At 40.7% G+C, this 24,574-nt stretch overlaps 1 protein-coding gene across 1 annotated transcript in view; it reads right to left on the bottom strand.

Annotated features, from left to right (window-relative positions):
• Positions 1–288: 288 nt before the first annotated feature.
• Positions 289–24,574, bottom strand: part of PPA2 (inorganic pyrophosphatase 2) — a 35,804-nt gene continuing 11,518 nt past the window's right edge. The window contains exons 4-12 of the mRNA XM_083835585.1: positions 23,855–23,908; positions 21,350–21,469; positions 18,904–18,990; positions 17,508–17,634; positions 9,807–9,934; positions 7,934–8,019; positions 6,469–6,538; positions 1,517–1,556; positions 289–463 (exon numbers count right to left, since the gene is read on the bottom strand). Of these exons, the coding sequence (XP_083691711.1) occupies positions 435–463; positions 1,517–1,556; positions 6,469–6,538; positions 7,934–8,019; positions 9,807–9,934; positions 17,508–17,634; positions 18,904–18,990; positions 21,350–21,469; positions 23,855–23,908 (741 nt within the window). The 3' untranslated portion in view covers positions 289–434. The remainder of the gene's footprint in view (positions 464–1,516; positions 1,557–6,468; positions 6,539–7,933; positions 8,020–9,806; positions 9,935–17,507; positions 17,635–18,903; positions 18,991–21,349; positions 21,470–23,854; positions 23,909–24,574) is intronic.

Raw genomic sequence — 24,574 nt, 5'->3', positions numbered from 1 at the left:
AGCCTATTACATAAAGATTATTGTCTACTTGAAAAGGATTACAGTCAGGGTGGCCAGACAAGCCCTGAGATACCATTTAACACAGTCTTTTATGCACCTGATGACTGGATTATTCCAAAACCTGGAGAGCAAGGTTGAAGACACCTTATCTCCCATCTCCTTCGATACTCTACTCCGTGAATGGATCAGAGCAATCCTGGAGGTCTGAGATTCAGAAACAAACATGCAAGCAAACCCTCCTCTTCCCCTTGCTCCACCCTACACAAAGACAGACATAGAAAGGAAACATTAATTTATAATGTCAATGTTTATTTACATGAGAAAAGGTTTACACAATTTGAAAAGTTGTTTCAACCAACAATTAGTGCATTTGCCTGTCTTCAAAAACGGGATGGCTTAAGATTTGGAGATGCGGCTTCAGAACGCTTCAATGATCACTTGGGGAAAAAGTACCAGGAATCAACTAAAACGAAAAATACACATCGAGATGACATTAATTCTGTACGACTAGCCAGTCACACACTCTTCAACAAGCAACATGCTGCCCTTTCAACCATCTCCCCTCCTAACAATACTTCTGGGCGAGCTCTCTCCCCAGCCTATGGAAAGCCTATGGAAAGCCCATGGAAAGCATGTCCTCACAGTAACTTTAAGAGTCTGCTGAAACAACTTTGCAACAAGCTTCAACGCTGACTGAACCATCCCTGGAAAAAAATCAAAGGTTTGTTCAGTTGTTTGTCAAAGGTCTGAGATGCAATACTTCAGTAAATAAATGCTATTTATTGACAAGCCATATAAGGGCAAATGGAATGCAACTTGCTTTCCCATGACATGGACTACACAGATGTTACTTTGCAAACAATTTGGAACTCGACTCACAACTAAGTTTCTCTTAGTGTTTCCATAACTCCTTCCATCTCAAAAAGCGCATATGTCTTCTCTATAGTTCCTGCCAGTGGAGAAATCTCTTTTCTTTCTTTTTTTTTTTTAAAGTAGTTAACAAAAATGAAATTCTAGGATGCATTCTTATTTCTTGAGTAAAAACACATGTTCTATTAAAATGAAAACCGGTCATAAAAGTAAAAAGAATTTTGTCTTTAAAAATCACACTTGAGAGCTGTGGTTATGACACCTGTAGGAAAAGGGGCTGTTTACCTGATTAGCTGGCTAGTGTAAAGAGTGACAAAAGTAAGACAAAGCAACCTTTCTCCTTTAGAGAGAATAAATGACACGCATCTACCTTCCACGATCAAAGTGATGAAAAAAATATTTAGTCTTCTCATCTTTTTTATGTGAACTACACTTTCACTTATCCTTAAAATCAACCTCCTCCCACAAACAACCCAGGAATTTCTGTCCATGTAATATTTAACAGAGGACAGGCATCACAGTGACAAACCACTATCATAATGCTTATGTGCATAAAAACACCCTTTTCAACAGTACGGTTTCTATGTTAATTTCTATAGCAAATGATTAGAGGAATCATACGGCATTTGGGGAAAAAAGAATATACCTTCTGGTGAAACAGGATCTCCGTTCACAGGCACTGGTGCCTACAAAACAAACAAACAAACAAAAAACTTTATCAGTGTTTTGTTTCACTGGTAGCACCCAAACCCAAAGGTATTTTACTGCTGAAGCTAAGAGGTACCGATAAAAACAGATCTTTCTGTTGCCCTCACAGGAGAACTTTCTACCTTACAAACTTTTTTTTTTAATAGCTACTGTACAAATTTATTTGTTGCTCATAACTGGCAAATCAGACAGAATAATAATGAGCGACAGATTAATACCTTACCTAACATAAAGGGGATACTCCTACTGCATTGTCTTTGAGGATAATAGGATTTTCTGCTTACATACTAAAGAGTAAAGAAAATGCCTTTCCAATTATGTTACTCTATGTTTCATTATAAGGTACACATAAGAGAATACACACACAGAATTTACACTACATGCATGCAAACGTTTTAAATCAATAGTTATACTCTTTTACAGCTACATTTTAACAGAGGAAGAGTCAGTTCTGTGGAGAGCAAGAAACTGTTTTAAAACAGAAGTCTGTCACTCTCACTCCAGGTCCATTTTAAAGCTGGACACACCACTACTCAGTAACAGTATTACAAAGCATGTCCTGTCATACTACCTATAGGACGAGATTAAAGCCAGTTTTAACACCAGCTGGAAGCATGTTCCACACAACAAGGCTGTAGCTACTCTTACAGTAACCATCCTCCACTGTCCATCCCTCAGCTCCTCACAAACAGGCAAATTCTCCAACTGACTAACTGATGGAGAAGAAAGAGAGCATCTGGGCACCAGGAATACCACAACGCTCACCCACACAAGTGAAATGAAAAACCAGGAGGACGTTGGCCTTTTCCATGGCAGAAGCCCACCCAAATTCGGCTTACCCAAGCACATAAGCCCTGGACTAGTCACTTGGGCGAGCCACGCAACAAAGAGAGCCAAAGCAGTGTGTGTGAAGCTTCAGGAGAACAAAGCTGCAGAGCCAACACACCTTCTCCACTGAAAAGCAGAAATTCCTGCCTTGACTAAGAGCACGAGAAAGCGTACGGAAGCACTTTTGCAGGATTTTGGAGGACCCACGAGCTGTGCACAGTTTCGCACTCAAACTGCGCTGCGCTAAGGTGAAGTTGTCTCGCAGGCCTGGCTGCCTCCAAGCAGGCGGAGGGCCCACTCTGCTGAGCAGCACGTCAAATCCTCCGAGGAGAAAAGGGAACCTACAGCATTCTTTTTCTGCCTTTACCCAGGGCAATTATGTGCACAGACGGGTTATAGCGCCTGGTCTGACAGGATGTGTCCGTATGACAAATGTAACCCAGGACTTCCAGGCCATACCACCAGACCACCCCACCTCTTCCCAGCAAAAACCAAAGCTTTATCTCAGGAGAACCAGCGGTCACTGTGTGCAAGCAGGAGCTTGCCACTTCTGAGATAACTGCTCAGAAAGTTTAAGATAAGGACTCAGCACCTTCCCACCAAGAACAGCTCAAAGCTTCACCCGATTGTACCAGGAACCTCTTCATGACAGAACGCTTCCATCTGGGACACTGCTTAAGGACCCCCCCCCCCCCAGTCATCTGTTTCACAACTTGGCGCTGAACAGAAAATTCTGCTTCTACTAAATCCCAAATGGAAAAGCCCTCAAAGGACAAAAAAAAAAATGTAGGGAGAAAGGCAGTTAACAGACTTTCCTGCTTAGATCTGAATTATTCTAAACACACATGTTCAAATTCTGCTAGAGATTTTTTAAATTACCAAGAAAAGCCAAATATTTTCCCTTGCAAGACATTTTTCTGCATTTTATCAAGAGAGACCTCATCCAGCAAAGCTTTCCTAGTTCATTTTCTTTCCAGTATTATAAGGGAAGAATTATGTGATAAGTCTGAGAAACACTGCACTACTAACTATATATAGATTGTCTTGGAGATTTTCCAATTTAAAGAGTCCTCAGCGGCTTCTTCACAGAGCAAGTGAGCAAGCAGTTCTCAGGATTAATGTTAAACAAAGGTTTGGCTGTCCTGGTCAGTTTTACAGATGGCAACACTTAAAAGCCTGAAATAAACAGTACATCTTAGCACTAACACATGCAGCTACAAAGCTCTGTTCCTCCTGGGTTTAGTTTTCAACACGTACTAACAGCGAAGCTGAGAAAGATGAAACAATTTTCAGATGCAACGGAACACCAGAAATTTTCATCACCTAAAGTGTTACGACTCAATGGGTTTGTAGTTACAGGGGGCTGGTACAGTTTTGGCTGGCTCAAACGTTCTGAATGTGTTCCCACATGCAGGGATCATCTTCTGATCTCTCTGGGATTGACTAGACAGCAACTTCAGCAGCCGGAGAATTATTCCTAGTTTGCCACCAATACAGATGACAGCACACATGCCCCCTGTCTGGAAACTAAGTCGGTGGAGTGGAAATTCCCCAAAGCCAAACCATTCTAGTCCCACACCTGTAAAAATAATGAAAGGTCAAATAACAGCAAAATAAACCCTATTGGTTTGAACAGGGCTACACCTTGGAAACTGCCCAATCAAAAATATCTGAAATTCTGAATAGAGCACTAATCCTTACCACGGTAAGCACTTGGTATGGATTTGTTTTCTATTTGGTTCTGAGTTAGAGTTCTCTTGCTCACCATAAAAAGTGGTTTACAATACTTTCTGCTTTTTTTGTTGTTTTAAAATTCAATATACCTGATTTGGGGCAATTACCACCCACACAAAAATGTCGTAATGATAGTCTGACCCAGGAAACAGAAGTGTAGGGAACCTGCCCTCGCTGCACAAGTAACTCAGAAATTTTGCAGTAGGCAAAATATCTTTCTCACTGGAATTGCATACAAAATCTCTACCTCTGCTTTCATCCAGAAGTTAATAAATGGACATAAATTAGAAGGAAAATGTATCTGCTTTTAGCTTGAAAACAAAACAAACAACAACAAGCAAAAAACCCACAACCAACAAAAAAAAAAACAGACACAGGCAGCTTTCATTTAAAATTACCACAGCCATTAAAATTCTGCAGCCAACGCTCACGTACTTTCACTTGTGTTTGAAAGACATGAGTGCCTGACAACCAAAGTGGGCAGAGTAGTGTACCAGACAAAAGGGTATCTGCTTAAAATATGCAAGTCAACTTCCCCGCTTGTATTTAGAGCTTGACTGTCCACCATTCATGTTTCAAGAGCATTTTACTTTTCTTAGTTACCAGAGATTGGAAGCTGCATGTAGTAACACCAGTATTTAAACCAGCATTGCATCTTTTTTCCCTGTCTGAAAAGTACCAAGAGACAGTAGCCTAAAAAGAAAAAACATACTTAGAAGAAACTGAAACGGAATGATGGAAAGGAGTATGTGATGACTTCAAAAACCAGTATCAGTTAAAGAAAAACAATGTTGAGGCACAAAAAGCCAGGAAGTGATAACATTTGATAAAAAGCCGAGCGTTCAAAATAAATAAGACATTAAAGTTTGATATAGAGTACTTATTTTATAAACTGGTTTTACTATCCTCATCCCCCCAACAAAGAAAAAGATTTATTTTTAATTAAGAGACAAAATAAAGGATACTGCTAATTTGGACAGATAATTATTTACCTACATGCTTCAGAAGTACAAACAGCACAGAAATCAAACAAAAATATTCCTCTGAAAGTTTGTTACCATCCAAACTAAAAGTACATTTGCACTTGAAATTTCAGTTGCATTTCAAACACGCATGAAACGTTGTAAATTTTGGTATAAGAGGCAAGTATTTGCTTACAGCTGTGACAGACATGTCTAAAAACACGTTTGAATTCCAAAATCAATTTTTCTTTCATTGAAAGCTTACAGTCCCATTATTCAACATGGGTCCAAACACATTTACAAGTACAAGTGCATGAATGTACTTTTAAAGAAATGCTGAAAGCAAGTCAGTTGAGCAGAAGTTAGGTTTGACACTTCTTTATGACTCAAACTGACTTTTCTGCAGCTGAGTCTTATTTGTGGCAGAATACCACTCAAGACAACATTCTTATTAGAAGTTTTTTGTTGGAATGTTACCTGCACAGAAAGATGCCATCTCCTTTAACACCTGAACTTCCACTATCAGTGTGATTACCAAGGCAGAATACCAACTGTGTACAGCCCTCATCAATTAGCTACCCAGGCAGATACGCACATGTGCAAAATACTTGCTATGCTGACAGGGTCATGAGCACAGACAGAATCACAATATATGTTAAAAAAGAAAAGAAAAAAAAAAAGAAAAGTAGTACTTGGGGGTACTTTTCTCCATGTAATTTCTGGTAACTTTGTTTAAATTCCATCATCCAAAACAGCAAATTTTAAAGCGGAAGAAATTCTTCTCCACTAGCATTTGCACATGAAAGCATCAGATCTGCAGGACATTTTTCTCGCCTGAACAGAAAACCTGCATGTTTTAATTTTATGTTAATTTGCAAAATATGACAGGCATTCTTTAAGACGCATTCAAAAAAAGCACCCCCCCCCCCCTTTTACAGCAATGCATTTAATTATGCAAGTAGACAAACAAAGGATCCCTTTAGTGATTAGGGACTACAGTCAGCTAGTCAATGAGTTCTAACACTGGGTGGTAACTCATGGCAACAGGGGAGACAGAGAAGACAGCAGGCTAGATACAAATAGCAGTCCATCTTGCTATTCAGGATCAGAAGAAACAGTGCTGCAGAGAAAAAAAAAACCACACCAGAACGGTAATGAACCTGCCAGAAAATACAATTGGACCACTGCAATAGAAGGTTTATATTATAATGCTTACACTTTCCTCACAACCTTTGTGCTTTTCCTTTTACTTTATAGCTTAAATTCTTACATAATTAAAGAGCATTTCAGTCATGGAGCTCTGAGTCTTCTTTCCTTTTTATCACTTTTGAAAAAGGGTGGAAAAAAAAGTAGATATTATCCTTACCGACTGCACAATTGATCGGGCATCCTCCTCACTGCAACAAAACGGGCTGCCACTCACCAGAACATTCATGCTGAAAAATAAAATTAAAAAACATTTTATCCATCAGTGGAAAGCAGCAGCACACAATTAGTACCTATGGAAAGAAAACACCTTCACATACAGAGCTCAGATATATGTATCTCTGTCATGAAAAAAGAAGTAAAAAACACAAAGTAACAAGTAATGCTGGAAGGGAATGAGTGTTCCCAGTGCTGTTCTTTGTTTCTTTGGGTTTGGGGTGTTTTTAAGGCTATAAATTCTATGCTAATGTAAGCAGTACTCACATTTACTTCTGGCAGCTCACCTGGGTACAGTTCAGAGGACCACAGTTAATAAACTAAATCCCCTCAAAAAGTCAACAGCGAGATTAACATTTGTAGGAGTTGAACACCACCTAGATGGCTAGCAGGGATGGCATGAATATCCCCTTGTCTCTCGTGCTTTAAAGGATGGCTACATTCTACAGCAAGCCACCCTTGTGTTACAGTAACCTGCCTGGAGCATTTAGCAAGAAAAATAAACAAACAAACAAAAAAACACACAGAGGGAACTCCAGGACTAAATACTTTGCAGGTAAGTTTCCCTACAGACTATGGATATGTATCCTTTCACATCAAAAGTGAGTTTGGTCATGAGCTTTTAGGGTTCTACACAATAAATGGCATGAAGTTCAGTTTCTCAAAGCAAGACTCAGTTTTTAATTATTTTTAGATTGCATCAACATAAAGCTCAAAGTACCCCTGAAACAATCAGGAGCCAAGTTTGAGTACTATCCTGGAGTATTCTTGCAGTGCTACAGCAGAACTACCAACCTCTGCAACTGTTAAGGTGTTCAAACGCTTGCAAGTCACATTTTTCCAGCACAGTAGAAGAGGAAAGTGACTGTCTGAACGCAGCCTTCCCCATAGCCTTTGCCCTCTGGTTTAGTCAATGGCAATCCACATCCCTTGGAAAGCACCACGCAGACACCTGCCCACTCTTCAGGGCCTCTGGTGCCAGAAATGCTGATGCAAGCCCCTCCAGAGAGCTTCACGAAGCCCACTTCCATTTAGATGAGGCCAAAAGCTGGTAATGAGCAGCGATGTGGCATTCCTGAAAACTACTAAATAACAGTGACAAGGTTTGCATGGGATTCTGAGATACTCCCCAAATGGCACCAAACATTCTGGGGCCATTACTATGAAGTTTAAGTGATCTGTGTTACTTTTATACAACCAATGTATTTTCTGAACTGCTTACCAGTATACAATCATCATACAAGGTGTAATTAGTCAACTACACTCAATTATTAATTAATTATCAATTAAACACGTGAGTATTCCTGTTACCTCAAAGTAAAACCTAAGCAGTTCATGCACAGCTGCCACGTGTTGAATACCAACAGTCTAGCACAATACAAAGAGGAAAGATGTGTCTGGATACTTACCATTTAATAGTACCTCCATCAGTTTTTTTATGAAGCAAAGCTTTCCAGTATTCATGAGTGCATTTAATAATTTCGACAGCAAAATCCTAGTTTACATCGAGGAGAAAAAAATATGATTTAAAAGGTTATTAAACAGACCTAGTTTATTAAGACACACTGTTTCATGTGTTACTTTAAGGGGCCTCCTTCGAGGCCTCATTAAATTTCTGGAAAATCTAACACCATTTTTTTTATGAAAAGAAACGAACTTCACTATCTGTCAAATACACTGGCAACACATTCAGGACTTTTCCTCAGTGTGCAGCCAGAAAACAGGAAGCCTGCATGAAAAAATGAAGCCAGCACTAGATGCTAAACAGACACCTACAGCTGTAGAAAACTGTACCACGTCTGAAATGGGACAAAGTGTGTGAGCTGTGCTCTTCTGTTACATGTGCACATCAGGGTCAGAGTTAAGGTTTCCCCTCTAGTGGCAAAATCTGCATTTACTTCATTAATTGCCCAATCATATACTTGAGCATTTGCAACAACATAACATGTCAGCTGCTTAATAGCTTTTGTTTGCTGAAAAACAAAAGTAATGGGGGGACAACGACAAAAAAGCTTTAAAAAATAAAAATAAAAAAGAGCCCTCAATGTCCAGATGATGATATCTGGACTGGCTTGCAAAAAGCTGCCAGCAGAACACTCACATTTCCTAACAAGGAGTGACTTGGCAAAGCGCCCCTGGAACATTGTGAACTTCACCAGAGCTGCTGGAGCACAGCCACAGCCGCCTCACCACATCCTGGGTCTCCAGAAACGCTTGAGAATTATTCAAGTGCTCCCAACCAGCTATGTCAGGGCATTTAGTGCCTCGAGCCTGAATGGGATATACCCTGTTAAAACTGTCACTACAGCAGAATTACAGAGCAGGAAAATTTGAAAGAGTAGTTCCTGGGAGAACAAGGAAGAGATCAGGTTATCCATCCTTAGAGCTTTGTATTTGATTGATTTAAAAGACAGCTTTAGTGCAGAGGGGAGTTGGGGCATCTCTTGAACCAGACAAAACATGCAAAATTGTCTGTGCTGGTTAGAAGGCATTTTACAACTTTGATAGCACGCTGCAAGCTGAACTAGCTGACACATGAACATCATTCATTAGGAACCTGTGATTCTTCGCCAAAAAAAAAAAAAAGCCTACAGTGTACAATACATGATTTGCAAAGCATTTTGACACAGATCACACACAATTTCCTCTGGAAAAATCCTGACATTTTCCTCGGCAAGGTCTATCCCCAGGCCCACTTTCAAACACTGGCCATTTTTCCTGTAGCATGTTTAAAAAGCCATTCATTTTTTCTAAAAAAGGTAAAAATATTTTTTAGCCTTCAAGCCAAAAACAGCTCAAAATGGTCTTAAACAGAATTACTGGGAAAAACTATACCTTGAACAAATACCAAATATGAAAAGATCTGCAGCCTGTTGTCTATCTTGAATTGCACAGCCTTGAAAAATATCCAGAAAATTTATCAATCAAGACTCAAAAAAAGTATCTGAAAAGACTCTCTGCTCACTCCTCTGACAGGGAGAATGAAAATGCTGTGACAAGCACTACAAAGCTACAGATGCACATGGAAGTCTTGTCAGGACTGGGACTGCATGTTTGTGTTTTTTTTTTTTTACTGACTTTAATACCGTATGTATTTTCCCCGATAAAGTGAAAGATAGTACACATTATTTATTCATATCCTAACACATTGTATTAAAAGATGCTTCATTTAAAAATTCTTTTTGTTCAAGGTTCTCCTCCTTTCCAAATCCAAGAACTCTACAATGTATCAAAGAGGCCATAGGAGAGAAAGATGCGTCTTTAATTTTGAATTATCTTCACCTTGCCTTTAAATTCTCCATTAAAAGCAAACCGATTTTCTGGTTTACCATCAGGAACTTTATATAACCGGAACCACTCGATCGTAGCCTCAAGGTAACCCGGCTTGTGCTTCCTGACATCATCAATATCTGCAGGTTTGAAAAAACAAAACAACAACAAAAAAAGGTCATTTTTACTCACAATTTCTGTAACATTAATTTTTCAAAGTCTCATAAAGGATTTGCAAGCAATTTCGTTTCATTGAGTACTTTCAAAGTCATTGGGGAACTTCACTTTATTACATTAGCTGCCCATAGCTGATATTTTATGATTTCACCACCGCACTACCCAGGTAAACCAGTTGCCTCCTGCTCTTCATTAATTAAAACCCAAAGGGACAATGAATAAAAGGGCCATAGTTATGGCAGGAAAAGGAAGAAAGTTCCAAATTTATAGGCTTTCATCTCAATAGCTACCTCTTGCAATACTTAGATTATTCCATAAGATTTTTTTCCCCGGCTACTGTAGGTTCTACAGGCATTTTTTGATAATGGAAGAATAGCAGAGAAAAACAATTTCAACACACGGATTTTAAACCAGTATCTCAAAACTAAATACAGGCTCGACTTTTCAAAAGTTGTATTAAAGGCATACCTCTGCTCTTTAATTCCAAATTCAACCCATTAGATACATGAAAGTTAAGTGCCAAGGGCATTAAGCACTAACTTTGCTGATAACCCCGTGATATCTGCATCCGTGCACAGTGATAAGCGAGTTCTGCCTTTGCCTCTGCAGTCCTCCTGTGCAAAGATGGAACAGGAGACAAAGAGGAACTCACGCCATGTGGGGGGCGCCCCTGGGAGGCGGCGCTGCCTGTTGCCCCAGTGGGTGCAAGGAGATTAAAAGCTCACAGTAACACTGCTCGAGGGCTGTACTTCCGAGGCAAAGATGCACTTTGTGATCTCAAACATTTCCTTCTGCTGCGCATATCCGATGTTACTTGGTCATCCTGTGAGGAGGCTACCACCACTCCTGTCACCTGCAGTAAGGTGGTCCTCGACTGCCTGAGTATCAGCCCCCTGGCAAATTAACCCTCTGGCATTACGTTTATGTGGAAAAGCCCTGAGTGCAATCTTACCTGATTCTGATACAATAAAGCATTTTGCCCTTTCTAGAAGCCAAGTACTTTTTGCAGCTGGTGTAACCCTTCTCTCTGCATTTATTTCCCTCCAACAGTCATTTCTGACAGAAATGGGAGCTGACTTTTTATTGCTATGCTTTGTATGAGGTCCTCCATTTATTATATAATCTCACTCTGCCCAGGCCACCTTCTGTAGTGCTCTTCTCCTTCTCTAGTGTTTCGCAAGTTACTTGCTCATTTCTCCCTTCCTGTTTTCCTAGCATTTCACCCTGTCTCTCACCACACTGCTCGCCTGTTTCATCCTATTCTCCAGCAGACATACCTTGCTCACTGACAGCTCCTGGTCGCCAGTGTGACTGCTGATGGATGGTCTTCTGTCTACCCAGCTCCCTTCATTGCTAGAGATTTTCCAAAGGTGCTTAGTCTGTGGGATTAACACCTATCTGTGCCCTTTCCATCTTCAAGTGCCTAAACGCCTCCTCAAAATCTAGTCTGAGCCCAAACAAGGACATTCAAGTATTTCCAGAGAACAGCACAAGACTTTTTACCTTCTCTTACTAGACACCGCTCAACTCCATAGAGGCTGCTGAGGGAGATGACTTGTGGACTCAACTGTGAGACCAAACGTCCATGAGAAGATAGGCTGAGCACACACACACACCTTGTAGATGCCACTCCCGAATTCCACTGGATCATACATTACCCACAGAATAAAGCATAAAACCCTGAAGAACCCTACGTAAATTTTTGCTTCTGCACACACTTAATAGAGCTACGTGTTTATGGACTCGGAGTAAAACACAGTTTGAACTTGGCTGCTGGCCATCTGCCTGTAGAAGATTAGGGAGTTTCACTGGCAGAATCCCAGAAAAAAAAAAAAAGCAAGGGCATGTAAGGCTGTGCTGAAGGCAGGTCTTTTAGCTGGAATGCAGATTTAAGAGTACAAGAAGCCTTTCACAGAGGTCGGTAGAGGAGACCAACAAAGAAGGAATGACTTTGAAAAGGGTGGTTTTGGTCAGAGGCAGGATGCTTCTTTTGGACCCTAATAAAACTACAGCTCCAATTCCAATCAGTTGCAGGGCTCCAGTGTATCATCCTGTTCTCTCCAAGCAAGGGAACATCCCTCCTCCCATCTCGAGCCCTTGTGATCTCCTCCTCTTGTGAGGTTTGAACTCACGATTTCAAGTACTTGCTGAAGAGACAGTATCTCCTCAAGTCTGTAAAGCAAACCAGGCTGCCGCAGCAATTTCCTTGACTCCCAGTGGTGGATGAACTCCAGGTTTCTGTCTCCGGTCACTGCTTAAATTCAAGCATACTTTCTCAGACTGCTGCTCTTTTTTTCTGGTTCCTGTTCCAATAAACCTCTCACCTAACTCTGCTTCTCCATTCCTTTTACTTGGCTATTTGCCTCCCATTCCCATAAAAATTGTTCATCAAAAGTGCTTGACTGTCTTCTAAGTGACATTTGAGCCCCTCCCCATCTGGCATTCCTTATTTATAGGCTTTATTTATCTCTGTTAAAAGGACCCAACTAACAGAATAGGCTTCGGGGCAGGTTTTCATTACCTCCTTAAGACAGGGACAATCACCTCCATGGACAGAATGATCTCTGTGAATTTCACGTTCTCACTACTGAAAATATAGTTCTGATTCAGTTTACCTAAGCCAGGTATAGTGCCGTAGCATTATATGGCCCCTAAACTACTGACTGCTGTGTATTCTGAGGACATAAGAAGAGGGACAGTGGTTGCTTATGTTTCCCTGGTTCCTTGCAAGCTATTCTCCTTCACCCGCCATGCTTCACTTCACTTTTCCTTATTATGATGGCCAGCTACAGGACATCAAGTGAAGCTTACGCTGCTGACAAAAAAAAAAGGAAACTGCATTATAATGGGAGCTGGTGGGCAAGCAGCAGGAAAAAGCGCAACCAAAAAAAAAAATCAATCCTGTTGCTGTGGAGTCAGCACACAGCACAAAATACAAGGAAAACAGCAGCTCTGCCATCATTCAACAGCTACCTCTTCAGTTTATTAAAAGGCACCATAGAAAAGCTTAGAAGACAGCTTGAAAGACACTTCCTTTGAAATCCAAAAAGCATCTTAGGGGCATCAAGTGGAAGAAGAGAAAAATATCTTCAGATAACAGAAGAACAAGCAAAGAAAGGTAGAAGAAAATATAATGATAAGCAGTATAGTAATATACCGCACTCCTACCTACAGAAGCCAGTTGTGTATTATGAGGAAGAAGAAACAGGTAGGAGTTAGACGTCCTCTCTGCAGCAGACAGTGACCCTGACTGCTTGCCTTTCCTCAGAGCTACGAGCTCCCACTGATACAAAGGAGGCTAAGCATGCACGGAAGCAGCAAGCACGTACCTAGTCTAGTATGGTTTCATCTCTGCAGGCAAGCCCTCAGAGTGGCAGAGACCAGCAAGGTCAGGCTCCTGCAGGTACATTTTCAACATGTATCCGCTAGCTCTGCGTGGCAATTTCTTTATATTGCCTACACACGACCATAGATCCCATTTTTCTGGGCACCAAAGTTAAGCAACAAGGGTTAAAAAGAATTGGCTAATCACTTGAAGGGTTGCAGTTGAGTCTCAATAAGGAAAATCTCAAGAGGCTGGCACAAACAACTGCTGCTAGCTCTCTGTCAAGAGAGCGAGCCAATGCAAACGCGGCTCCCAATTCTATCAGGCTTTACAAAAGGGAGCAACAAAAGCATTTGTACAAAACTACCATTTTTAGTACAACAGATGCTGCTTCTTGCAAGCAAAGCTAAAACAACATGCTTGCAGCAAGCTTTCTAAACAAGGTCTGTGGGAAGGGAGGACATATGTTTTTAATAACATCTTATAAACATTTACAGGAAGCAGCAGCTACATTCCATATAAAGGCATTTGGTGTATTTTGTGCAGCATGGTGTGAGGGAGTAGGAGGGGAGCCCCAGTACAGATAATTAATTCCTTTATATTTAATGCTTACACAAATCCACATCAAAGGTTTTCAGGGCCTCTGCTGCTGCTCTGCATATAAATACACTAATATGCAAGGGTATATAACAATATACGGGACAAAGTGTGCAAGAGACTTTTTTGCCATTGAGGGTTTGATCACGTAAACTCAAAGAGCCAATCTGGAGTTGTACACTGGCAAAGCAGCATAGTAATGGAGCACAGTTAACTATACCACTGCCAGCGAAGCTGGCAGAAATCGCCAACTGCTGTTGAACATATTCAGGGCTCTTCCCAGTGAGCAGTGGCGTAAAATGGTTGCTAAAACACCAGGCAGGTAAATCATCTCGGAAATACCATCCAGCATTCGGGATTTGCCCGATTCACCTCAGGCAGGTAAAATGACCTTTTGAGAGTCAGACCTTCCAGTCTTCAGTCTTTCTGCTTCAACTGCGGGTCACTTGCAAAACCTCTTGTCCGACACAAAGATGCTGCACTCCTTTAGACCAAATTACAGCACCAAAATATTGCTCACCCTTCCTGAGCCCAATCTTGCAAAGCGCATCAGAGATGTATGTGAATTTCAATGCCTTAAATTCAATCCAAATTATGAGATAAGCAGACAGGCAGCCTTTCCAGTCCAAGAATCTGTTTCTTCTCTTGGCCAGTATGCTACATTAAAAAAAAAAAAAAAGCCAGGCCTATTATGCTGCCAAGATTTAGTGTTTCAGTATGCTGGGAGCTTTTAGGCCCTCTCCTAGACCCTGGTCTGAAGGTACTTTGCTGGCCATCTGGCTAGCAACTGCCTGAGCAGAAAGACAGCGCAGTGGTTTTCAGGCAGATACAAAGGCAGATCTTATTGAAAGAGATAAATCTGAACATGTCCAGGTATCAGTCTAAAAGGAGGTTTCTCATCCAGACACCTGCACCTCATGTACAGCTTGTATCTGGAGATTGTCCCTGCACCCAGCCATATTAAGTGCTCTAACAAAAAACAGGTTACCTTCCAAAAGTCGGCCCAAAGACACTAAGTCTCTGCTATTCCCACCAATGACACCGTTCCCACTCGAGGAGGCGCTGAGCACTGCTTATCGTTCCTCTGGGTCGTCACTATAAACTAGAGTTTTTCATTGCTCTGCGTGAAAGAGGCAGTTCTAGGCAGGGTTTCCAATTTAAAACAGTATTTATCAATAAATGCCTGCAGGACACAGTAAAGCGGAGTGCGATGAATAAACAATGAGGGCTGCTCAGAAGTTGGGACTGCTCAGTTTTAAGTTCTGTGAAGTCTCAGAAAAATCAATTGCACTTACAAGAACGATCACAATCCCAGAAGGAGAATATACAGAGTACCTGGGGTGTGCTTAAAGCAGCAAGAGGAGTTAACACACTGCGCGGGCTCAGGATGGGGTTTGCAAGTAATCACCACTCTGGTGCCTCGGAATTATCTTTTCCAAATGTTCACTGGGGGCTGTGCACATACTGAGCTGAAAGTAAATGCGATGATTCTCAGTCCAATTCAAAATGTTTAGCAAATGATATAAAAACGACTGGACAGACAGAAGGCAACTCTTAGCCTCATCTTTCCCTAGGAGGCCACTACTGTAACGTAGCAGCACATCAATTATTGACGGAGGTATCGGTTTTATCCGTAGCTGCTGTCCCTTCTTGCTGAAATAATTAACATCTTTGGGAAGGGGGAAAAAACAAGTATAAAGGGACATATTGTACTGCCTACTTCAACAGATTTGTTTGTTTTCAGAGCGAAGGACTGCTGTTAAACACTAAGCTAGTCATGTTTTGGGAGAGCAGATGAGGGGGGCTTTTCTCTCTCTCTTTTTTTTTTTTTTTTTTTAACAACTCCAACCCTGAAGGGAAATTGTTTAAACTGGATAAATATTTCTCCTGTGTTCTGAAGCTCAGGAAGGCAGCTCTTTTCTTCAGGTTTTGCATCTGATAAGAACGGATGCACACAACAACCACAGGCAAGGGTTTGCATTTAAAAAAAATAAAAATTAACAAGACTCTTACTCCCTTCCCAAACAAACCAAAGAACCAGCCAAAGCTGTATCATAGCTAACACAAATCAGTCGTTACCTTAAGAAAAAAAAAAAAAACATAACACACAAACCAGGGCTTTCAAATGAAGTTACTTAACCCAGTGATAGAAACTGTCTCAGTTTTACTTCTACCTACTGGACTCCTTTTCCTTTTAAATTCTCTAATCCAGTTTTCTGATGAAACTCTCACAAATTATTAAGGAAAAATAGGTAAGAGTAAGCAGAACACCACATAGAAATAGGATGCTAACTGCTTATCTTTAAACCACTAATGCTTATACCACATTATAGAGATTTAAATTGAAACTAACATTAACAGCAAACTATTACTTACTATTTCCTTAAGCTGAACTTATTACTTTCTGCCAAATTAAAGAATCATAAACGTTATTTAACAATTCATCTACCCCACTATTTTAATCAGCATCAGCCCAAGAGTTTCCTTTTCCTCACTGCCTCTTCTCCCTTTCTTTCCCCACAACTCAAGTATTCCCCACGTCAAAGCAACCTGCAAGAAAACCGAATGCAGGGCCAGCCCAGTGATACGCTTTACACTCAGAAATCGGGAAAAAGTTCCAATGGCTGAGAAACATAATTCCTCCAAAAACTACAGGATACCCCTACTCCTAGGGAAAGGCTGTTCTGTGCCTCGGAGACACCTGCCAACAAAGAAGAGGCTCTGACCATACACAGCTAATGCTATATATGAGATTTTTGGTCTCATAACAATCATTAACTTTCAGCCAAAGCTCACTTCATTATCGTGATTCCCAGTATGACTGTATTTGAGAAAGTGAACCCCTGTTTATCCAGAGAAGAGTTGCATTTTACCTGTGCTGTAAAAACCTAACTCCCTCCAGGTTTACCATAATTGTATCTTTTTCTTTAAAAAAAAAAAAAAAAAAAAAAGGAATATACCTCACACTCTATTCACACTACTGCATATAAGCATTTTACTTCTTGAGTTCCATTTGGATACCAGAAGCAAGGTCACAGGGAGCACTGCACGGATTATTTCACCCTGCAAAACTAGTCATCATCAGGGCTGGTACTAGGGTGATCTGCTTCAGCAGCTTACGCTGCAAATTGCCAAGCTAAAAGGTGAAACCTAACTGCTCTTATTAGGCAACAATCCCTGGAAGTAACCCAGTTACAAATGACAAAACGTTGGAAATGTACAGCCCTTCTCAGAATGCAATACAACGCCCACGAATACAAAAGGAAAAAAACACTTTCAGCAAGGAAAACAGTGTACTACGTCATCTGAGTGAGTAAATATGTACTACTACAAAGGAAGTAAGGCTAATTTTAAGAGGTCACTTTCTAAGGGAATTGTGTTTACGAAGTCAAAAGACTTTCTGCCTGACACGCCCTCTTGAAAACCTCAGTGAACCTTTAAAATGAAAATACACATGCCCTTTTTGAAGGAAACATCTGAATTTAAACAATGAAAAAAAGAAAGTTTTTGCCTCTTGCCTATCTACCTCTTCTTCTCCTGCATGGCTCAAATTCAGGTACAATTGTTGAAGTTGCTGGCACAACTTGCTATAAGATAGGTAAAACTATACTTACCGTGGATATTCTGGGCTTCCGGGTCATCCACACCGATGGCAATTATCTTCCAATCTGTCTCTCCTTCATCAACCAGAGCTAAAACACCCAACACCTTCACTTTAACAATCTCACCAGAAGAACGAACCTGAAAACAGAACATAATCTCAAAAAGATTTGGAAAATGCTACACGGAATTCATCTTTTATGTTGCAGACAAAATGGTTTGCTACCTGTTCAGCCAGCAGCTAAGAATTACAAGATCGATCTGTAAACCTGATACACATCACCTTCACGTTAACAGCCTTTCTCCTACCTTTTCTATTCTTAAACCTTCTCTTCTCCCATCAGCGTTTAGTTAAGAAGACAACAGAAACTACAATATTTTTTCTTCTCTTCCACCCTACCTCCCCAAGCACTTTCTTGATCTTTGCCCCAATCTGCGAGTCAAAAACATCTCTTATTCATTTTCTAGCTCCTTCATGCCTGTTGATTCTCTGCTTTCTCAACTGTTGGTTTTCATCTGTCTCTTGGACACACACACACAGCCACCCACCCACCCCCAAAAACATGAGCACAACTCTTTTTTGCACTCTCCTGTGGACCTTTTTCACACCAGATAATATTTCCTTTCAACTCTTTCTGGATCCCCTCAAATTCAGCTTTAGGTTCCTTCACTCAAGTGAAGCCACCTTTGCTAAGGTCACCAGTTAAATTTCCTTTTACCTTAGATAGCTCAAGAGATCCCTCATCCAAACTCATTAATTTCATTTACCCCATCTTTGGTACCACAGAGAATTGTCACATTTTTTGCTGCCTCCAGATAAATGGAATTTTCTTTCAGTGAGCTAAACCTTTCCCTTACACCTATTATTGGTGTTTGCTGTGCCTCTTTTTCATCCACCCACTCCATATCTCTTAACTGCAACAGGTTCTTCTTCTCCTCTAAAGAGGGATCTGCTTCTTTTTGCATCCATGAGAAAACTTAAACCTACCCCCTATGTGGGTTTGACCTTATAATCTTACGTGCATGACACTGCCATATTTCTTCATCTTTCAGAATACTAGTCTTATCTTTAGTGCTGCTAGCAGGGGAAAACGAAGTCTTCTTTTTCCTTCCTCAAAATCTTAACCCTCTCCTCCTCCATCCAAAACTCACTGTCCAGCTATACAACTTCAGAGTGTTCACTTCCAGCTTTCTCTTTTATCCAGCACCCAGACTTTACAAGATCCTTTTTTTCCCCTCCATTTTTTGCTGTTGTTTTTCAATCCGCCATTTTCTTATCTATTCTTAGACCCTCTGCTCATATTTTAGTCACCCCAAGACTGACTACTGCTACCTTTTCTTGTTTCCCACCTGCCATTCTCTTTCAAAAACTATTACCAAATCATTAAATTAATCTTGATAAAAACCAACCTTTGAACCGATCTCACAAACATCAATAGGATCATTATCCCCACAGCATCCTGTAATGTCATCTTTATGGTTTGGATCTTCCCAGGTCTGTCAAAGGAAAGAGAATTATGAGTTACCAACTGGTCTGCAATTACAATTCATCTAACCACTAAATTACTGAGATTAATAAAAACACCAATAAAAATGTCAGCTTGCTGAGAACGGACTTGCTCAACAAAAAAAAAGAAAAAAAAAGAAACAAACTCCTAACAAACCATGGACTGAGGATGGATAACAGTAACAAATGGATCAACTGCATCAAAGACACATAAGACACTTTATGATATTGCAGTGATCAAGTCATCAGAGGAGCCAGAACATACATTTTTCTGGTTACCAGCACTTGTGGGATTAAACTATATTCTACAACCACATTTTTACTATACTCTTTAGATACACCCACACTAGTGTAAGTTGCTTTCAAAATCATCTAGACTTTGAGCTGCCCAAGCTCCTGGGTATGGAATTGTCAGCATCCAACTGACTCTGTAAGGTTCTGAATTTAGGTCTGAAACATTTCTGAGTGTTTTTGCATACAAAGATGTGCACAAGCCCAAGAACTGCCAGCAGCTTGAGACCAAACAAGGTTCCCTGAGAGGTAAGTTCAAATCCCTACTCTAAGCAGTATATGAGCAAGGAATCACAGCCAGCTTAGTATAACTTTATAAAAAGGCCAGTACATGTTTTGTCTCTTACTTGCTTGGAACGAAAGACATCATTCTACAGTTGAGAGGTTTTTCTGGTAAGAATTTTAAGACCAATGAGGTTTTGTGGAAAAGATGTTAGAAAACCATCTACAAGGAGCTATACTGCTAGCTCCAGCTGTCCACGGTCAAGCCTCCAACTCATACTCTTGTTCTTGAGAACTTGACTGATGCTACAACTGTGAAAAATAAATGGTCAGGTATTTAGATAGCAGCATCATTACCAGAAAAAATGACAGAAGTGGAGTCAAGAGAGAATTTCAGCCTAAAACTTAGTTTTCCAATATTCTTCCAAAGCACTTATTTAAGGCTTCATTCTATCAGTGCCATTCTCTAGCCCCGCTGCACCTCTCCACCTGTAGTTTCTGTAAGAACAGAAGGGAAGCTAGCTAGGAATGGTAGCGTTACCTAGACAGCACAGCAATTCCTGCAACAATTACACTTCTGGAGTAACTTTTCTTCTCTGTTCCAGAACATAAAACAGCAGCCACAAATATCTATCTTTCAGCTATATGCTAGGGCTGAATTTCTGGCAACTGCTGACCCTGATGAAAAGTCCTCTTGAGATAGTGGAGGCCCAGAACTGGATCAGGCCCAGGGTTTGTGATAGTAGCTAGTAAGAATCTGGAGTATTGTTGAGACTTCGACAAGTATAATGATCCAAGTGACCTTTTAAAGTCATTACAGGGGAAAAAAAAAGGAAAGACAATTATCTCCAGCTGTATGACTGACAAGGTAGTAAGGGGAGCTGAATGCATCTCTTGGGGAATGTGTCATCAGTCCAAAATAACGCACTTTGTGCAGGAAAATATTTAAGTGTTCAATTTTGGCTTTGTACGACGGCACAAACAAATTTCAAAATATTAAATGGAACTCTTGGTTCCCAACAATGCCTACTTGGAAACTCGGACTACTCAGACTGCTGACTGGATAAAGACTTCATTGTCTTCCTCCACCACCTACCTGATATCTCCTCTTCAGGGAGGAAATATGTAAGCAGATTTTCAGGAGTAAACTTTCACTGCTCATGCATTTAAGTGTAAAGAAATCTTTTTTAGTTTCATCTTGATCTTAAATACTATTTTAAATCCAATGTGTTATTCAGAGTAATGAAAAAAAAAGTTTTAAAACTTCAATTATGTTAAAAAATTCAGACATTAGTTGTTTTTTTCTCCAAGACTCAAACGAAGTTTTGAAAGTGCCATGATCAGTAAAGTCTCCGAGTTCAGAGCAAAGTTAACTAAGGCAGTTGAGGTTTAATCTAAAGAAAAAGTCCTTGTGTTCCTCTTTCTTAAAGATATTAAGAAATAATACCAATTAACATTCATGCTGCAATACATGAAGATCCTAATGGAGTTTAAAAATGTCTTGCTTAAACAGGAAGGGGCTACTTGAACAAGTATTTTGAATGCAAGACCACAAAAGTTTAATTTTTTCACTATGGTACACAGATGCAGGCTAAAGACTCAAGATTTCTTGGTCATTTAACTCCTTCCTGAAACTGAGCTTGTATTTATACCCACACCCGAATTCTGATCAAAATTTACAGACACAATAAAGCTCTACATAAAAAATCCTAATTTACAAATTATCAAAGAGAAACATCTCTCTTGCAACTGATTTGCATTCCGGCAGTACTCAGGATTTACAAGGCAATTTCCACAGAAGACAGAAAACTTTCACCATTATAACAAAAATGTTACCTGAGGGAGGGCACCATAATTCCATATATAACCCTTGTGAGGAAAGATATTTGCCACATATCGGAGCTTGCCTTTCTTTGTATCTTGTTTAATGGGATTCAACGGCTCCTCGGTGGCAATCTAAACAGATCGTGAAAGACAGAGAGAAAGAAAGAAGTGTCAGATGGAAAGCAATTCATTCCGTACCCAACCAGTTAGCTCCATCTGGGAGCATGTGCTTGTTGTTTGAGGAGTATTAAAAGCATGATGGCCTCACTGTAAATCTCGAGAGCCATGTTCAAAAAGCTGCTTATTAAGGTTCTAAATAACGCTGTGAAGTATGCAAGAAAAATGAATCCAGAAGAGAAAGTCATGAATTTATGAGGAGACCGTCACAGTCAAACACAAATACCGAAAGAAACCTAAGTCAGAGGCTCCTGCGCTTGAACTTTGGTACAAATTCAACAAAGATACAAATGGTGAAAGTTCTTCAGACAACAGGGGCTTTGACAGCAGCAGGGGAATTGTTTCAGCGTCATCTCACCCACCCCCCGCTCTTTGCTCTCCTACTGCATACACCCCTTCTCTCCATACCTCTCAGCAAACAAATGCTTTTTTTTGTAGGGACAAGCTCTGCACAGTTACCACAGGCCAACTTGTGTTGGCTTGGAACAAGTTAAATTAGCATTAGAAGGTGTTTTTACTCCTGCAGTAGTGCTCCCAGAAGGACTGAGCTTAGCTACTTATTGCAAAGCAGTTTATTACTGCCATCATCCCCCCAAAACCTCAAATACCAATCCACTGCCGTGAGTTACCTACCACACATTAGCTAATTCACCTGAACTGTCCTTTTGCCACTCCTCACCACAACAAAACCCATGGTAGCTTGACTCACCTGAACCAGCTCACATTTGTTACAGGTTTTGAGCACACACTGGCTCAGGCCATACCAGCTTGTGCTCACATCCATTTTAACACCCTTGTCGTTTAGCTAGAATGCCAGAAGCAAAGTCATCCCAAATGAATTCTTCTTTTTCGGACCACACTGTCCTGTCAACAGCAGGCAGTTATTCCGTAAGTAACCCCCCAACGTTTCTGTTTTCACACCTGATTCTACCTGCTTCCTAAGTTAATGGTAAAGACTCTGAATATGCCACCTGGGATTTTGACAGAAGCGGAGCTCAGCACTGTTTTCTCTTGATGTGAACTGGTGCAAAGATTAACTGACAACAGTGGGCAGGGACCAATAAAATTCCATAAAGAGCACCTTGAATAAAATCTATGGAAGGACAAGAGAAATGCAACACATTCATCCTCCAGCGAGGTTTAATTTCGTGCAGTCTCCATTCCAAGTGAGGGAATCTCAGCACAAAGACGCAGACAAGAGCTGGTGCTGGCACCATAACAGAGTCTGCATTGAAGGACTGTCAGGCCACGATGACAAGGCAAGACAACTGTTTGCCTTACTTAACAGAGGAACCTCCAGGTCTCTTAAAAGTTATGTATTACATCTGAGCTCCTACCAAGCCAGAAAACATCCAAACCCTCTGATTTCTGAACCTCACAGGACAGCAAACCTCTCTACCCTCAACGTAACGTGCCAAGAAAAGGAGAGGGAGAGCAACATGTGCTTTAAGCAAGGACTTCAGTGGCAAAGGGAAACTCTGAAAAAGAGAGCTCAGCTTCCACAATAAACCATCCTAAAATACAAGGCAATTATCCAAAGTAGCCCTACTTCTAGAATTAAAACTCAGGCGACAAACGCAGTTCAAATGGTACTCCAGCATCAGGGAAAGGAGAAAAAGTTCTGAACCAAGAGGCCAGGAGGCTCTTTGGTGTTATTTTTAGTAGTTGAAGTAGTTTAACATCTCAACCACAAAATTCCTTGAAAGCATCTGGAAAGCATTCCTAAAACTATTACAAATGTTCAGGAAGGTAAGAAACATCCTGGTGAGATCTGTTGTTTTCACCAACTCCACGAATGAAGCATTACTCAGCTTCTACATTGTAAGAGCAGAGGAACAACCACTGGGCTCTCCTTTCGAAACATCTTCCAGCAGGAGTAGATACTTCGAATGAGATACTTCGAATGAGATACTACCCTGATGTAGTTTTTGTCACAAGGAAAGGTTTTTTCATTTGCCACTCCATTTGTCAGGACACAGCCTATCACACTACCGTTTATATGCTGGAATTGAGAGGACTTAGAGCCTCTAACCAAATGCTTTACAAGCGAGCAGCAGTACGACTGAGCAGCCCAGCACTCTAGGGCTCTGCTGCAGGTGCGCTGCGCTCTGCTGTCTGGGGCTGGCAGGAAGCAGTGCTCACCTGCAAAGGGGAAACAATTACAACCTCAGCACCTTCTTTAATGGCAACGGAAACGTCTGTATGCACAACTTAATATTTTAACTGAAAATTTTACGTATAAAGAGCAATCCACACCGATTAAACTCTGAATACTGAAACCCACCGTGCTGCCGTAACTTTCATCAATGCCCATATATTCAAGGTATTTTTCTTATTTACCTCCATTTTTGCATTTGTCCAACGAGGCACTTCCACGATCATATTAAACAGGACCTAAAACAGAAACAGTGAAAGAACTGAAAATAAAACCCACCTGGTAACTAACGTTTTGCAGTAAGAAATTCTCTCTTCTGCATTCAGCTGCACCAAATCTCACTATTCCAGCTGCTTTTACATAAAGCACGCTTCGCTTAGTTCCTCACAATAATACTCAACCTCCCCAGTTCATCCTCCACCCCCATTCACCTCTGAGAATGCAAACAAGGAGTGATGGAAATACACGTGATGCTTTTTATTCCAGTATCAGTATTACCCTTCACACAGTGTTCAGTAAGCCTGTGGAATGGTTCGCGATGAGGCAGTGCTCAGGCCACTAGGCAAAAAGGATTGGACATTTCTATAGGAAGGAGTCAGCTTCCCTCAGGCACTGGTAAGGGCAGTGTTTTCCCCCACCATGGGGATTTATTTCTTCAGGTCTTCCTTTTGTCGCCATACAAAAAACACAACCACCACTGACAATTCTCAGTCCAATCTGGTTGAAGTGAGGCCAAATGAATCCAGAAGTGACGGCAGAGAAAGGACATGGACACAGGCACTTCGTGTTTGCATAAGCCTTCTTCCCAGTAGAAATATAATGAAAATTGTTTAAGAGTTCTTAACAAGACATGAGAAAAGCACTGTGTAACTGCTGCAAGCTCTCTTCTGAAGCTGTCAGGGCCA

This window comes from Anser anser (genome assembly GCF_964211835.1).
Source record: "Anser anser genome assembly, chromosome: 4".
Lineage (NCBI taxonomy): Eukaryota > Metazoa > Chordata > Aves > Anseriformes > Anatidae > Anser > Anser anser.
Note: the sequence above shows the minus strand (reverse complement) of the source record. Positions and strands in the feature narration are given on the sequence as shown.